Below are 15991 nucleotides of genomic sequence, written 5' to 3' on the forward strand. Positions count from 1 at the left end.
ACAATATGATAGTCATCTCTAAACCATTTTATACAGCCCTAATACTGAAGATCATGAGGAAGGAGTGGGGAGTTCACAGCTCCTACAGTCCTCATGGGCACAAGGAACAGACCAGGAGAAAATAGCTCTGTTCTATGCAAGGAGAAATGATCCCATCCAGTCCCACTCTACCATCTCACATCAATCCAGGCCATCCCATCCCTTTTGAGAGTTCGCAACAAATTGACCTTTGTCACCTTGGTGGACCAGAGTAGATGCAGAGCCCCAAAAGCACTACTAACAGGCTTCTTGAGAATAAAGTTCAAAATGACAACCGCATAGTATCAGCGCTCACTAACATAGCGAGATCTGAACCCTGGCAATGGAGGTGAGGACCCTGTTAGGGAGAGTTTGACTGTCTTCTGTAGGAATTAATAAACATTTCCATTAATACCAACAGGAGCACAATATGTATACGTTGTAATCATAATGTGTACAATCAGAACAGACTTCTACAAGTTTGAGAAATGTGTCTTTGCCTTCATATTTTGTGACAGTTTTCTTGAAGATGCTCTCTTGTCCTTTCACCTTCAGAGCTTTGCTTAGGAATGCAAACTGCATTCTTTAGTGGGTCTGCTTCCTGTAAATTGCTGCACTCCCAAATGGAAAACAAGAGTGTTTTTAGAATTGGCATGTAAGACAACAGGGATGACTCTGGGTAATGGGTAACTAGAGATAAGTGGAATGGATAACTATGGAGTTTTTGTTAATCACCATTTGGGGTACATTTTCGGTTTCTATGATATTGCACATGTTAAGTTTTCCCTGGCCATTCATTTTCTCTGTAGACTTTCAGAAAATCTGAATTCAATCGATGTAGACCTGATAAATTATTACATATGTGTGCTTGCCATTCACACATTGCCATTCACACATTAATTCCCTGGTTTGGTTTCTGAAATGAGCTAGACATCAGAAAGCACCCAAAACACTTTCTAAAAGAGATAGGAACTAGAAAAGGCAAAGATAAAACGTCCTGCAAGAGATTTCACAGCTGCTAACCATTGTAGCTATAATAGTTGCTATGAAGACAAGATTTACTATGAAGTACTCCATGTATTTATTTGATAAATGGCCAAACTTTCCCAGGAGTTTGCCAGAGGCGTACTTAAAAACCTGCATGCATAGTTCACTGTATTCTTCATATCTGCCCCCCTACCACACACCAACCAGTCTACCTACCATGTCTTTGCATACAGATCGGGTAAGTATACATATAACTGTCCATTTGCACCTGCAGATCTAGTGACGGCATTCATGTCCATAAGTCAGTGAACCTAAATTCCAATGTATGATTCCTTAATTCCATTTTGAATGCGCAATCCAGTTACTTGTCTGCTTAACTAGCTTCAGATAGATAGCTCTTGTAACATTGGATTTTTGTTTTCATATGCATTCATTATAGCCCCTTCTGAAAATTTAGCCTTTTGAGTAAACTGCAATGGGATTCTGCTCAAAACCTTACTAAATGTTGAGAATGGTTCCATTTTCCATATTGGTAAATATAATTGGCTTTCCCCTTTTCTCTTTTTAATTTTACCCCCTTCCATGCTGTGTTGCTTTGCACTGACTGTGATTGCATGAACACCCTGATGTATTCGTCATTATGATGTCACATGGCTTGCTGCTGTGATACCTACCACACCTCATTCCATCATAAATGTCATGGTTGCATAAATCCTCTACCCTCCTGTGTGTTGCTTCTATGGTTTTCAACTGAAAGTGCCCATGATGCACGGTGCTACACCTACCACTGTGTCTGCAGCAACAACACCTGCCACCAGCGTTCCCTTCGCTGCACCAACTACAGGCAATCAGGTTTGGCCATTTATTTCAGCTGTTCAGATAGAGATAACTAAAATGTTTTGGTAATGCACAGTATATGCTTTTTGGATTGGTGAGATTCTTATGTGTTTCTAAGCCATTGTTACATTTAGAATTTTTATTTTTGTGTATATTCTAGAGTGCTATATGTGCTTTGCTATTCATCTCAAGATGAATCAGAGGAGTTTTGCTCATTTTTAATTGGTTACCAGATGTTGCTCTTGATATTCTATATTTAATTACTGGTAACATACCAATCCTCAAATGTATATACTTAATATTACTTAAATGCTTCCTCATTGGTCAAGAGAATTTATTTTACTGCCATTTTTTATTATTGTGTTTAAACTTTGGCTTAGTACAGTCATCACCTTTACCTTCAGATCCACTGGAGAGAAAACAAAATATCACATTTCTTTCCAAGACATGGATATCTTTATCATTTCCCAGTGATTATATCAGAAGTTCCTTCTCATATGGACATTAGATGTGCTTGTCGTTTTGATTTTTATTTGCTTTAGGTATTTTTAGGCAGAGTTCACAAGGCAAATTATAAGTTTGGGGGGAGTCTTGAAATTATAAGGAGATACATATGATAATTATTGTATAATATTAGGGCCATTTTGCTTTATTAAAGTGGGAACCATGCTTATAGACAAAAAGTTCCACATATATAACAACATAAACAGAATTCTCTTAAGAAACTATTTTAATCTAAAATCTTTTTTACTACTATAGATACCCCAGTTATCAATAGATGAACTGAATAGCAGCATGTTTGTTTCACAGATGTAGAAGTTCCCAGTAGAACAGTAAGTTTCTTTAAGTATTAATATAAATAATATTTATAGGCTACATATTTTATTTACACAATTACACTTGCTAAAAGGCTTTGGTAAATATTTTCATTCATAGACATTGCTTGTGACGTAGAGCTTGATTTACACATTATAAATTTTCCAAATTGAAATGTGAGCGCAAATATGCAGTATCTTTTATATGGCAATGACAGCTGGTACTGTATTTTCTCAATGAGCTAACACATTCTTAAATGTTTTCCTGTTATTAAAGGAATATATGATTTGTTAGATAGAGGCACAGATTACTTTTGAATTGTAATTCTTTAACCACTTTATAGCTTCATTATTTTTGGAGATCAAACAAGAATTTTCAGAATTTGACTGATATGATTATGTTAAACACAGTAAGCACTATGCCTCTCACGTGACATTGTATTGAATTTTGAGTGACATAATTTAGTAACTGAGTCATTATTTTCATTCCAATCATGTCTCTTTTTAAAAATTTTTGTTGTTGTGGGATTTTTCTTTTTCTCCTTCACCTTCAATCTCCTCTTTGCCTGGTGCCCATCATGGCACACACTTCATTTGAGCAGTCATTCACTTAAGAACATGTGACTTCTGAAGCCATTTAAGACTCCTAGGTATTTTAATTAATTCTAGGGACTAACTAAAATAGTGTACCAACTCTGAATTTCATACCTTCGTCGTCGAAAGTTTGAAGTTCTCACACCTGGCGTGTGTCATTTGGTGGAAGGAGGGAGCAGTTCTGTTCCCTAGTTAACTAGTTCCCCAGATCCCAGCTAGCCCTTCTTTCCTGCTGAGGACACATGGGCTTAGAACACTAAGTGTTCTGGACAGAGCAGATAGCCAACTGGACATTTAATAAATAGGTCCCCTCAATCATAAGGAAGGATTTTAAAAGGCACCTTTGAGCACATGGGATAACTGAAGGAGCTGTAAATTGTAATTGTATCCAGGGGTGTCATTTGGGATAGTGGCAACTTGGGAATAGCACTAAACATGATAATATAGGTTTTGCCAACACTTGCCCAACTTTCATGGGCTGCTTTACATCAAGGTAAACAAAAGTTGTCAAATTAACTTTCCAACAGAGCATGTTTGGGAAGAGTGATTCCTTCTTGCTTGATTTCGTTAGAAAATGTAGAGGTATTTGGCAGAACATAATCACTTCAATATGTAATAGGTGCTGAAAATTTCTCTAAAGTTCAAAAATGTAATTTTGTACAATACAATACCCAGATTTCACAGGTAGGCTATCACTGCATGGCTCTAAAACATTCAGAGAAAAAGTTGAAAGTGTATTTAATATTTGCATATTTCAAAATGTTCAGTATCAAACATGTTTTCTCAGTACATGCCAGTTGAAAGGTGGACACATGAGTGTACGCTCAACAAAAAGTATTGGCATTGAGTAGATAAATAATGCCTTAGACATTGGAGTGCATCTCTGTTAGGACAGTTCTCCACATTAGCACTCAAAGGGTATCATAGACTATCATAGATACATGGTTCTTTCATGATCATTCTCAAAAGCCCCATTTCAATATGCAATTCACATTGGGGATATTTTGGCACTGTTAACAGACAGAACTGGAACAAGACCCACCACATTCTCCTGACTCTTTGTTCAATAACCTTTCAATATTTCTCACTCTTTCTTTCTTTTTTTTTCCATTTCAGCTGAAATTCTGAACAGCAGAGTTATGGAGTATCAGAATCTTTCCATGGAAACCTCCATATGGCCTTTCTATATATTTTCTCGTATGTCTTATTCTACCAACACAACAATAAGCGTGTTGCAGTCAATGTATTAAGCAAAGCAAACCTGCCAGCCAGCAAATTCAGATAAAAAATAAAGCATTAAAAATCAATGGAGATGTTAAAACAACACGAATAGAAAACTAGTAACTACCATCCATCCTATTTGAATTATCAAGCAGAACATGACCATAAAATTTGGTAACTTGTTACATTACTCTTTGTGATTTTCTAATAACCATGCTAAGTGTATTTCCACAGTGAGCTGTTGGCTTACTATATACATTCTTGGTGGATAAATTGTTCATCTGTTTTTGAAGTGTTACCTTACTATTTTGTTTACAAGATAGTCTATTGGTTTGATTCAGGATGTAACAAATATATTCAGTACCATTTCTTGTATTGTGTTGTGCTGTGTTAGGTTTTTACATACTGTAGTGTTTTGCCATATATGTATGGTGTTTGATTTCAACTAAAGTGTTATTAGTGGGGAACAGAACTATATGTGCTTAAAACCATGACAGGTTCATGCAAATATGCTCTCTTTCTTTAGAATATTTCTGTAGGTTTCTTGGGACTGACATTTAAAACGCCTCACTTTTGAATGTGCACAAAACCTGTTCATTAACATGCATGTGTATAATTTGTACCTGCAGATCTGATGTTGCATAATACAATCAAATTGCTAGATTTTTTAAGGAGAGAAATAATTACCTGCACAAAGCAGAGAACTTCATAAAACATTAACCCCTATTTCACTCTTCTTAAATAGCTTGGAAAATAAGACTTTACCTTTAAATGAATTTCTCAGCATTTATAGTAAAAATTATGTAAAGTGCCCATTAGACTTTTTGTGTGTGTGGCTTGAGAATCCTATCTCCTAGGTTGAGTGTCTAAAACTCAGCCATTTTGTCATCTTCAGCTCAGAAATTGGTACTTGGGAGCTTAAAAGTATGCTAATTACAAGTTATAAATCAAACAGAGATGGGGGCGTGGAGATAGTTCTTACATACTCGAGGAAAGTGTGTAAAACCATGGCAATGTCACCTTTTACACAAATGCCATTTTCCAAATGCAAATGGCTCATGCTCTTTAGGCTACTCTTTGAATAACAAGTAAGAAGCAATCTAGCAAAAGTCAGTCAGGGTGAAAGAGAATTGGTTACAAATAACGACTTTCCTCCCCAAATGGACAGTCTTCTCTATTGATCACAGAGGGAGCCTGAGTACAGGCTTGGAGAAATGGCTAGGACAGGGAACAGGGAAGCACTTACAATTATTCCTTGATTTATTCAAAAGAACTGGGAAAGATGGTTGTAGTTGTCTTTAGCTTCGGTTCAACTGAATTTCGTTTTGTTAAACAGTTCAGTGAAGGAGAAAGCACCTGTGATATATGGCAAGTGTCCCCCTGCCCAAACTTTAACATCAGACCCTCTCACATCATAACCAAGACTTTTTTTGCTTGTTTGGATTTGTTTGCCTTTATGTATGTTTGAAAATGACAATAGAGAGGGTTTTAGCACCCTTTGAATGAGACAGAGTGGCTATACTCCACAGAGCTCAGCTGAATTCACATTATTAATACTTATGAAAGAATTTTACAACCAAATAATTCCTGTGGTGTGTGACATATCTCATCCACTCTACTCAGTTATTAATGTTATTATACAGTGGTGGAAACATGAGATTTTACATCAAGTAATAGATTTAGTATTTTCTAGTAAATAGGTGTTCTTCCACCAGAAAGTATAAAACCATCACATATATACATATATATATGTGTATATATATATAATTGTTTTTCTCTTTCATGAATATGACAAAAAGCAAATCTGATTGAGGATAACTTAAGCTGGCTAGAAGTGTTCGAATCACAGAACAATGGAGTTAGCAAAATCCTTCTCATAGTTGATGGAACTGAATCCAGGGGCATATGACTTGCCCAAGGCTACCTTAGCCATTGTGGGAACTAGAAATATCTCCTGCTTCCCATTGTTCCTCCTTTTCACATTGTTCGTGCTTCAGAACATTTGATGCTCTCTCCCAAAGCAGACCCATTTGGCTCGGAATGCGAGAGAGCAAAATTAGCTTTCTGGGAATTGATGCTCTGTTGATCTTAATTATCCATCCAAATCCTGATCAACAGTGCTTTCTAAACAGTCTTGCTTGTATTGAGCCATTGTCAGCTGTTGACAGTGTTGCGTGGAATTAGAGATCAAGAGTTGTCCTGACTTTTACCTATGGACTCTTTGAACCAGTTAATTTCTGTTTCTTAAATCTTAACATTGCTATAGAAGAAAGTAGTGTATGCCTTTTTGAAATTCCTTCTGTATGGAACAGAGTTTTGTATGATCTGTGCCAGTGCCTCTCCAGAAGGGCGGATCTGACTACATGAATCCAGAAGGGATGCACCTGAGCTAGTCTGGATATATTTCTTAAAGGAGACAAGAACTTTTTTGTGCAAAATGAACTTTTGTATAGTTTGACATCTGCATGCAGTGAACTATCTCACTTAACTTTTTCAACTTTGGGCAAAGACGTACATAAACCATGGATAATAGACCTAGAGTACAGCTGTTTTCATGTTGCGTTAAGCACTGGAAGACATTAACAATGACTTACTTTAAAGTAAAAGGTTCAGTGAGGAATATTTAGGGCCATTGTATTTTTGGTGCCACAATTTTCTACATCGTTGGCATTTTAAAAGTTGTTTTGTAAATGAATTTAAAGAAAGAAAGCTCAAAGCCCTAAAGTTTTGATCAAATTCAATAGAGTTTTGAGGAAAAAAATACAATTTTAGGATAGCACTCTTTGAACTAGATGTGCAATGACTTATTCAAATTATCTTTATTCAAGAAAAGAAAAGAAAGATAAGTCATTAGACTATAAATTTCCATTTAAAAAGACAAGTCACAAAACTAATCAGTGACTCTAAACAAAAATTTACTGGATGAATTGTATATATAAAATTCTAATCACTTATGATTCTTAGTTAACATTTTATAAGCTTTGTATTTTACAGGGGCCTCTATTTATCCAAATTTATTGTTTTTTTCCATTTTTCTCAGCCTTTTGCAAAACATATGCAAGAGTGCTGAAACTTGGATAAAACGGGTCATGTATACAGAGAAAATAATCTAAAAGTTATCTTTAAGAGGGATTTAGTAGTGTCAACTTTTTAAAAAAGTATTACGTGACCATAACATACGTATATTTTAAAGAGGGATTAAGATTAAATTAAAATAAATGGATTCATAAAATTGCTATTTAAATACAGTATTTACTTTTTTAATTGGAGCATGATTCCACAACCAGCAGTGGCATTTCATTTCACTTATCTAGATCAGAGGCTTTAATTTGTAGTTAATCATGATGTGGAAAGTCATCTTCTCTCTACCCCATCAGTTTTCTTCATCCATTTTTGAACATGCTGAAGCACTTTGATCTTGCCATAAGTGTTGTCCTATACCACTAGGCAGTGTTCACTAATGGGAGGGCCTCAGCTCACCTGCTCTCCAATTTGGGAAAAAGCAAGTACCTCCTCCCTACCATCAGCAGAAACCGAATGAAATTAATCTTTGCAACTTGAATCTGTTTTAAGTAGCATTACCAATAAGCATAGTGATGTCTGAATAAGGAATGACATTTACATTACATTTTCTTAAATAAGAGAGAACGTTAATGTGCTACTTGAAATGTTATTTGGTTCTTTGTCCACCTCTTTGAAGAGTATAGATAAGGATGCTCTTAGGTAAAATGCAGCCACAAGTTTTCTGAGTTCCTTTAGTCTGTAGGGTAGGCTATGAGGTACAGAATGATTGGAAACTGAAATCCTCATTATTTTTCTCTCAAATACATTTCACACACATTGAAACAGAAATAGGCAAAATTTATGAGGGAAATCTGATTTCCCATTTCTGATGAATAGATATACTAAGATAGTAGCCTTGTTTAACCAGTGCCTGTAGAAGGCACTAGAATAAATAGCATGTCCAAGTGTATAACAACTTCTTCTGTAAATTTAGTTGCTAGCCTAATCAAACTGTAAATATAACTCACTAATTGGTACCATATTTTCATTTTTCTTATTTTTCATCTTTAAGGCTTTATTTTATTGCTTTTCTGTAGCTCTAAGTAACTAATGAATTTAATTTCGAAGTAAAGTTAAAGAAAATTTAAGCTTTTACTGCATGGATTCTGCCCGCCTAGCTAGGGTTCTAAACTGACACTGAAGTATGACAAGATACAGATTATAGTCCAAAACTATCCTTTACAGTTCACAATTTAAGAACAAATTTAACTTTATATACAAATAATAATTGTTATCTAATTATATTTAGTTGTTGCATTGGCAACAAAATTACAACATGGCTACCTTTAGACATTTGTGTATGTGAACATTTTACTTGTAAACTATAGGTGATTTGTGACAGTATGAGCATGTAGAAAATACAGCTCAAAACTATGAAAACAGACATGGTTGAGTTATTTTTTAAACCCAAAGGCCCATATATAAAAGCTGAATTTGTGTCCTTGTGTGACTTTTTGTGAAAAAGTTTGTAACACATGGATTCGAGAATCAGGCTTTATAGTTTATAGAATTTGTTGTGTGGATAGGGTTATTCCACAGTATTTAGACTTAAAAACACAATCATTGCATTTTTAATACATTACCTAACTTTTTTGTAACTTTATTCAAAATTACCCTATTCAAGTGGCATAGCTGTAGCTGCAAAAATTCTGTTTTCTGAAATTACATAAGCAAATATAGCTATATGAGGATTAAAGCATGACTAAAGCCTCTTTTGAAATTAATTCATATTTTTAAAACTATACGTAAAGATACTGTGGAATGACCCCTTAACAGTGTTTAAGAAACATATGCTGCAGTTAATTGACTGTCTCAGTTAGGGTGCGGATGTGTGAGACACACCTTTTTTGCACTTAATGTACATAGTCCATGAAAGCAATCCTTGGAGCTTTTTTTAAATGTGAGAAGTCTGTGATAATAGTGGAAAAGTTAGTAAGAGAGAGTTATTTCTAAGGCTTTGAAAAGGACGGTGTTTTTGCTCTAAGACTTAACTAAAGCATAATGTTGCTTTGCTGTTATGGAGGCTTTCTAGTTTGCTACAGGTCACCAAAAGAGAAGGCTAGTAACAGGTAACAGGTCAGCCTCAGCTAACAGCATTGAACAAGAGTAGAATAATTTCATCTTTTAACAAGATCATTAGCAAAGATTGTTTGCTTTTTAAATTAATCCCCACTATAAACACACACACACACACACACACACACACACACACACACACACACACCAGGCAGTTTCTAGAACAAGTTTTCCCTTTTCAGTGGTTGCAAGCAGTGAAATACCTCATATATTACACGATAGATATTACCTTTATGATAGAATCAGATTTCGTCTTTCACAGAAAGTGATCAGCTGATATATGTGTCAGTTAAAACGTTTATCAATTAATAGTTATTTAAGTGACAAATTGTTAATGTTGACCACTGTTCCTCCTTTAAGATCCAGTAACCAAAACCAAATCGGTAACCACTGAAAGATGATATTTAACAGTTAAGGATGGCCAGCGTAGGGCAGTTCATTCCCTTCAATAAAGGGAAAAAAAAAATGCTGCTGGCACAACTTTATAACTGACTTTATTTACATTATGCCTGTTCAGTGGAAGCTGTTTTCTGACCTACCTTTACCAGATTACAAAGTACTTAACTGTGCCACTTCAGCCTCCCACTGTTTTGTTTTAACTAAACAGAAGAGAACCAGCCAAAATCTTACATAACACAGGAGCTGGAAGAGAATGTTTCAATCTGACCATCTCTGCCAATTTTAGCTCCCACACCACCTACAGATAGCCAGTTAACTTTCTTTTTGCCCCAGGCAATGAGGCCCTTGAAGAGGTCAAGGTTAGAAAGGTTAAGCATTTGATCACCACAGGTACTTTGAGTACCTAGAGAAGGAGCCCATCCTGGGGTTGGTGGAGTTGGTATTGCTACTCGTTTTGATAGTTGTCACTTACAGAGAAAGAAAAATAAGCCAAAGCCAGAAAGCAATCCAAGCCTTACAGTTGTCCAATACCTCAGGGCCAGTTGGCTAGAATTTTCTTTTCCCTCAGCCCATAATCACTTAGAGTTAGCCATACAACAAACAGCCTGACAATCTGACCAGCATTTCCATTGATATAAAATGTAAGCATTCCTTCATTCTGTAGTTAGGAATTCCAACTTCAGCCCTATCTTCAACATAATTTCCCAAGTTAACCTATGTACTGATACGGACATTTCTTTGTGAATCTGCCAGATTCAAGAATGTATTTTTCTAAGGTCAATAGAGATACGACATTTTAAGTCAGGAAAAATCACCTATAAATTAGTAGGAATAACTGTAGAAGCATCACAAAAGATACCCCATGTATAGATGGCATGGTGTGCATGCTGACAGCCACAGGGTCATACTCTGGAGTTTCAACATAGAGGCTGTGTTTCAATAAGTAAGACAAATTAGGGAATTAAGTATAACAAATGGATGTAACTGAGGCCAAGAAAAAAAAAAAAAGCCCTCTATTACTAACCTCAAGAAAGTATTTAGTTTGACTAATTTGTGCGGTTTCCAGCCCTTCTACTTGTTCTTGCCTATAAGAGAATCACTAATACTCAAAAGCTGGATTACTGAAGAGAAATTTTGTCTTTAAATATAATCCATCCACAATTATGGTATATGTAAAAAAAAATGTATCACTATGAAATAAGTCGCAGCTCTTTGCAGATATTGCAAAATCCTTGCTAGGCATCTACATCATATTAGTTTTTTAAAAAATACCTCTGTAACAAGACCTAAAAGTAACCCAACTATTAAGCAGTGCTTTTTTTCGCTGAAAACACACAACCTAAAGATTTATCTGTCATAAAACTGCATGGTTCCGGAGCTTTATTTCTGTGTAGAGATGCTATTTGTTAGTGATGGAAACAAATTATTTTGTTGCTGTCTTTTGTGTCTAGCAGTTGAGAGAATGATATGACCATCATATCACTGGATTATGGGAATGAATGCCCTTTTCAAAATAAGTTTCTTTTTATTATTGTTGCTGCTTTAACAGAAAATGAGCCATTTGTCCCCATGCTCCCAAATTACAAGCATTTAAATTAAAAAACTTTTGAAGGATTTTCCTAAATATATTGTTTTTTAAAGGGCTAACTTTGTGCATTCATATAACAAGAATTTGGAATAATGTGAAAAATGGAGGCATATAATTTGGGTGGAAAATCGCAATTAAAAATACATATAAAAAAATTATTAGCCCTGTGTAACGTATTTAAATAATGACCAGAATATTTCATGAGTACCAACTCTTCCCATAGTATTTTTACTCCAAAATGCAATAGCTCATTCCCTCAACTGCAGACACTTTGATTTTTTTTCAAGTTATAGTGCTATAGTGCTTGTTTATGTTTAAAAGTGCACATTATGCAGCTCATTTTAGTATGCTACTTCCTTGTTTATTTTTTGTTCTTTTAATAAACTGCGTAAACTTCTTGGTTATGTCTTTTTTTATGAATCCATATTCACACATTAGGAGTTCACTTGAAGGCTATTCATGTTCTAGTATATTAATGCTAATATTTAGTAATTCTAAAATGAAATTTAAATTTCTGATTTGGCTCAATGTTATATTTCATACATAAAGTAAATTTATTTCCAAATATACCATCAGTATTTTGAATTATGTAGATAATATATCCATTTTGTTAGGCCTATTACTCCTATAAGATTGAAGTTACTAACACAAGAAAGACACTTCTGTTTTAATAAAAGAAAACTTAAAATTTTGAGAGAATGCTTACTAGTTTCTCTTGTGCCTCAGAAATCCTAAGGCATATTCTGAGATACATTATTAGAAGTTTCTCTTTCCCAGTTATTCATGTCTATCCTACATCCCCAGTGTAACATATGAAACCAGTGTTGTTTATTTCATACTTTCCAGATGGGTATCAATCATTTAATAACAATGAGATGCATGCATTTTTCCATTAAAATGTTTTCTCTCACTTAAAATTGGTTATCTTCAACAAATGGCACAGTAATAAAAGGATGATCATTTTTGTTCTTTAAGAAAGTAAATGTAATTTGGTAATATTTTATTCTGCCTTATTTCAAAATGCTTCAAAAATGCGAATCTGGAACTTCTCTGCATTGACCACTGTCCTGGAGTCGGGCTGATAGAAAACTGGGGTGAACAGAGTTTAGGTCAGAGGCTGTGGCAGAGCAAAGTATTACTGATGTGTCATTTAACAGTGAAGAGGGTCAGGGAGGAGGTTGGGTTTTACTATTTCTAAGGTGGTTCCCACAATGGCATTTCTTGATAAGCCAACTTTGAGCCGTTTAATGTTTTGTAGGTGTTTCTGTGAGTCTGATAATACCAGCACTAAAACCAGTTCAGTATATAGACATTTACAAGAGGTCTTAGGCCTCTTCAGAATTCAGTTAATGTCTTTCTCTTTGGGGCTGCTGAATGTTGGGTAAGAATTCAGGGCAAGCATTCCCGACCATCATCAAAGTGGAGACTTGGAGTTTCTATTGGCTGGAAGAAAGTTGACCCACAGGCAAAACCAGATGTAAACCAAGTTTGTCTTGGGTACTTTTCAAATTCTTTTCACAGCATCCTTTTCTCATCCCTCATGGTGGCCTCTGGCCCAGGAAAATCCTCAAGATAGCAACTTATCAGGCCTGCTTCCTCTGATAGATCTGGACTTTTCCCCTTAAGTACTTTCCTGTTGGGCTTCTCAGACTATGGAGAGCTGCTCATAGTTGAGATCTAAGAGACAAATTACCCTATGGTGTTCAAGAATGGCCATACTTAATGTGCTGCCTGTCCTGAAAGTGTTCACATTTAAAAAGGCATGACTTTCCAATGGGCAAATATCAGACACCTACATGCATAGATAAGGGAATATGTTTTACTTAAGCAAACTTCTAGGCATTGAATCTCAGTGTTTAGGTGCAGAGATGGAATTCCTATAAGCAATGCAGTCATTCACCACCCCAGGAAGGCCAAAAAATGAAGACTCTTGTAACTTTGTTATTATCAGGAAAGTTATGATATGATAATAAACCTAAAATACTGACTAGATAGTGAACATCCTAAAATTCCACTGACCAGAATCCACTCCCATGGTCATCATCTGTAGAGGGCATGATACAGTGACAGACCTGAGGTATGATTATAATTCTGGAGTAATTTAAAGCCTATATTTGTTAAACTTTAACAGATGGACACGCACTCTCTGATTTTCTACTTGGCTCTTTCCTGTACTGGAAATGCACATTTAACTAAACTTTCCTGGCTTTTCTGTTCAGTGCCTGACTTACACTACTCCCTTAGGCAGGAGGACAGTGGGTGTCTGTGGAGTAAAAACCAAGAGCTCCAAACAGAGATTTTGGATACAAAGGACAGCCACCAGGAAATAGGGTGAGCTTTGTGAGAGGGACAGACTATCTGATTCCCTTCTGTACAAACATGTCCAAAGCAAAAGCACAGCATAAAAGGGGATGCAGAAATTCATATACAATGGCAGTTCTGGTCAGTGTAGCCCAGCATTTTTCTGTTGTGTATGGAAAGAACACAGTGAAAAGGCAGGCAGGGCATCCGGTGCAAAGTACAACAGACATAGACATACAAATCCAGTTTTCCTGATGAGAGAGGGAGCTATCTCATCATAAGTGATGCAATGCAATGCGGGCATGTACAAGTACAAGGAAAGATTGATTTTTAAAGAATCATAGTGTAACTGGATGAATACCAGCAATAGCACCTGCTAAAGCAGACAGCCTGTTCATTAAAAACTGGACTTGAGGGAATGGAGAAAGAATCTGAGGAGCCTGTAGTCAGCATGCTTGTAGAGACCTTATGGCTACAGAAGATGATGATCAACTCATAGAGGTTCAATGTAGTTCTCAAGAAGAGGGTGGGAAAGCATAAGATGGGGACTAAGACTTTGCCTTTAACCTTCATGACATGAATTGAATGACTCTTTTTTGGAAAAAATGGCAGTTATAATTGTATCCGTGTTAATTATATATATTTCTATATATATAGTAAGTGGTTATTGATGTGCCTTTGTTAACCATTTAACTATTTAATAAATGTGTGTGTAGTTTGTTCAAAGTGTTTCAGTTCTTCTCAATCTCTATGAACAAAGACCCAAGTTAAAGTCACTTACGGGTAGTTACACTAGGAAAACTTGCACCCATAAGAATCCATGCAAACAATGGTCATAATTTGGGGCTCACAGAAGGGGCTGCCAATGAAAGCCAAGCGGCTTTCGTTCTAACAATCACACCCCATTTTCACAATTCATATACAAAACCTCAGTGATAAGCAAGTGTTTACCATAAACTGAGCTACAAGCCAGTGGTAGAGAACACTCTAATAAGCAACTCTTTCTTCTGATGGACACCATCAGAAATGCTAAAGATGCCTGGAATCTCAGTGTCACTGGGATGAAATTCTGGAGCCATAGGAACACCCAAACCACATAGGAACAATATCCAAGGAGTGTCAGACATCCCGACATGTCGTCCTCTACTCTCCACATTCTGGAGAAATGTTCCTGTGGGGGAAAAAAAATACAGCTCTAGATATTGTTAGGGTGGCTTAGGGAAAAGTCAGTCCAAGAATAACTTTTTTGGTAATAACTGACTAAAAAAATAATTGGAAATTTATGATTGTGAATGCATTCAGTGCTATGCCATTTGACCCTTCTCCTTTCTGCTCTATCCTCCACATTACTGCCAGAGTCATTTGCCTAAAGTCAAGTGGTGGATTATTTTGATTCCTGATTAAAATCTTCACAGGTCCTCAATGTCTATGGAATAGTCTACACTCTGACATAGCACTCTTTCGTGCTCTGGCCTTGGGCGTGCCCTTTACCTTTCCCCTCTGCCTCCTGTAATGTGTTACAAAAGCAAGCCAGAGGTGAACAGTGGTTCAAACAGTAAAAACAGATTTTATTCAGGACTATTGCCATATGGGAAAAGAGACCTCAGTATTGAATGGGGTTCAATTTTAAATACAAGGAAAAATGGGAATTTATAGCCAAGGAGTAGAGTAGGGGACAGTGGATGGAAGATTACTAAGAGGAAGCATCAGAGATAAGGGGCAGGGTGGGGACGCGGAGGGTCGGGGGGATGGATTCCGGCTAACCTGACCTAACAGGATTCTTGCTGAAGACAGGTCAGGGTGAAAAGACATCATCTGGGAGTCGGTAGAGGATGAGAAACCTGATCAGATATCAAGGGTGGGCTTTTGGCTAAACCAACTTGGCAAGATTCTTGCTAAAATTGAGCAATGCGAAGACAAACATGGAAGTGTAAACATTGAGGCCAAGTTGGGAAGAGGACTCAGAAGAATCTGACTAAAGTTTGATCAAGGAATAACTTCATCACTGTACATTCCAGGCAAGTTAAAGCACTGTTGGGAAAATGTAATAAAACAAGAGATCTTCTCCCAATCCAGAAATCTTCTCCAGAAA

At 36.3% G+C, this 15991-nt stretch overlaps 1 protein-coding gene across 5 annotated transcripts in view; it reads left to right on the forward strand.

Annotated features, from left to right (window-relative positions):
• The window catches only part of MBNL3 (muscleblind like splicing regulator 3), a 120230-nt gene extending 108235 nt beyond the window's left edge, over positions 1–11995 (forward strand). For 4 of the 5 annotated variants that reach the window (XM_037989151.2, XM_037989146.2, XM_007992722.3 and 1 more), the window contains 3 exons: positions 1763–1857; positions 2602–2675; positions 4368–11995. In XM_037989151.2, the coding sequence (XP_037845079.1) occupies positions 1763–1857; positions 2602–2658 (152 nt within the window). In that variant the 3' untranslated portion in view covers positions 2659–2675; positions 4368–11995. The remainder of the gene's footprint in view (positions 1–1762; positions 1858–2601; positions 2676–4367) is intronic. The other variant, XM_007992723.3, reaches the window with a different exon arrangement.
• Positions 11996–15991: the final 3996 nt, after the last annotated feature.

The sequence above is a fragment of the Chlorocebus sabaeus genome, chromosome X (genome assembly GCF_047675955.1).
Source record: "Chlorocebus sabaeus isolate Y175 chromosome X, mChlSab1.0.hap1, whole genome shotgun sequence".
NCBI classification, from domain to species: Eukaryota; Metazoa; Chordata; class Mammalia; order Primates; family Cercopithecidae; genus Chlorocebus; species Chlorocebus sabaeus.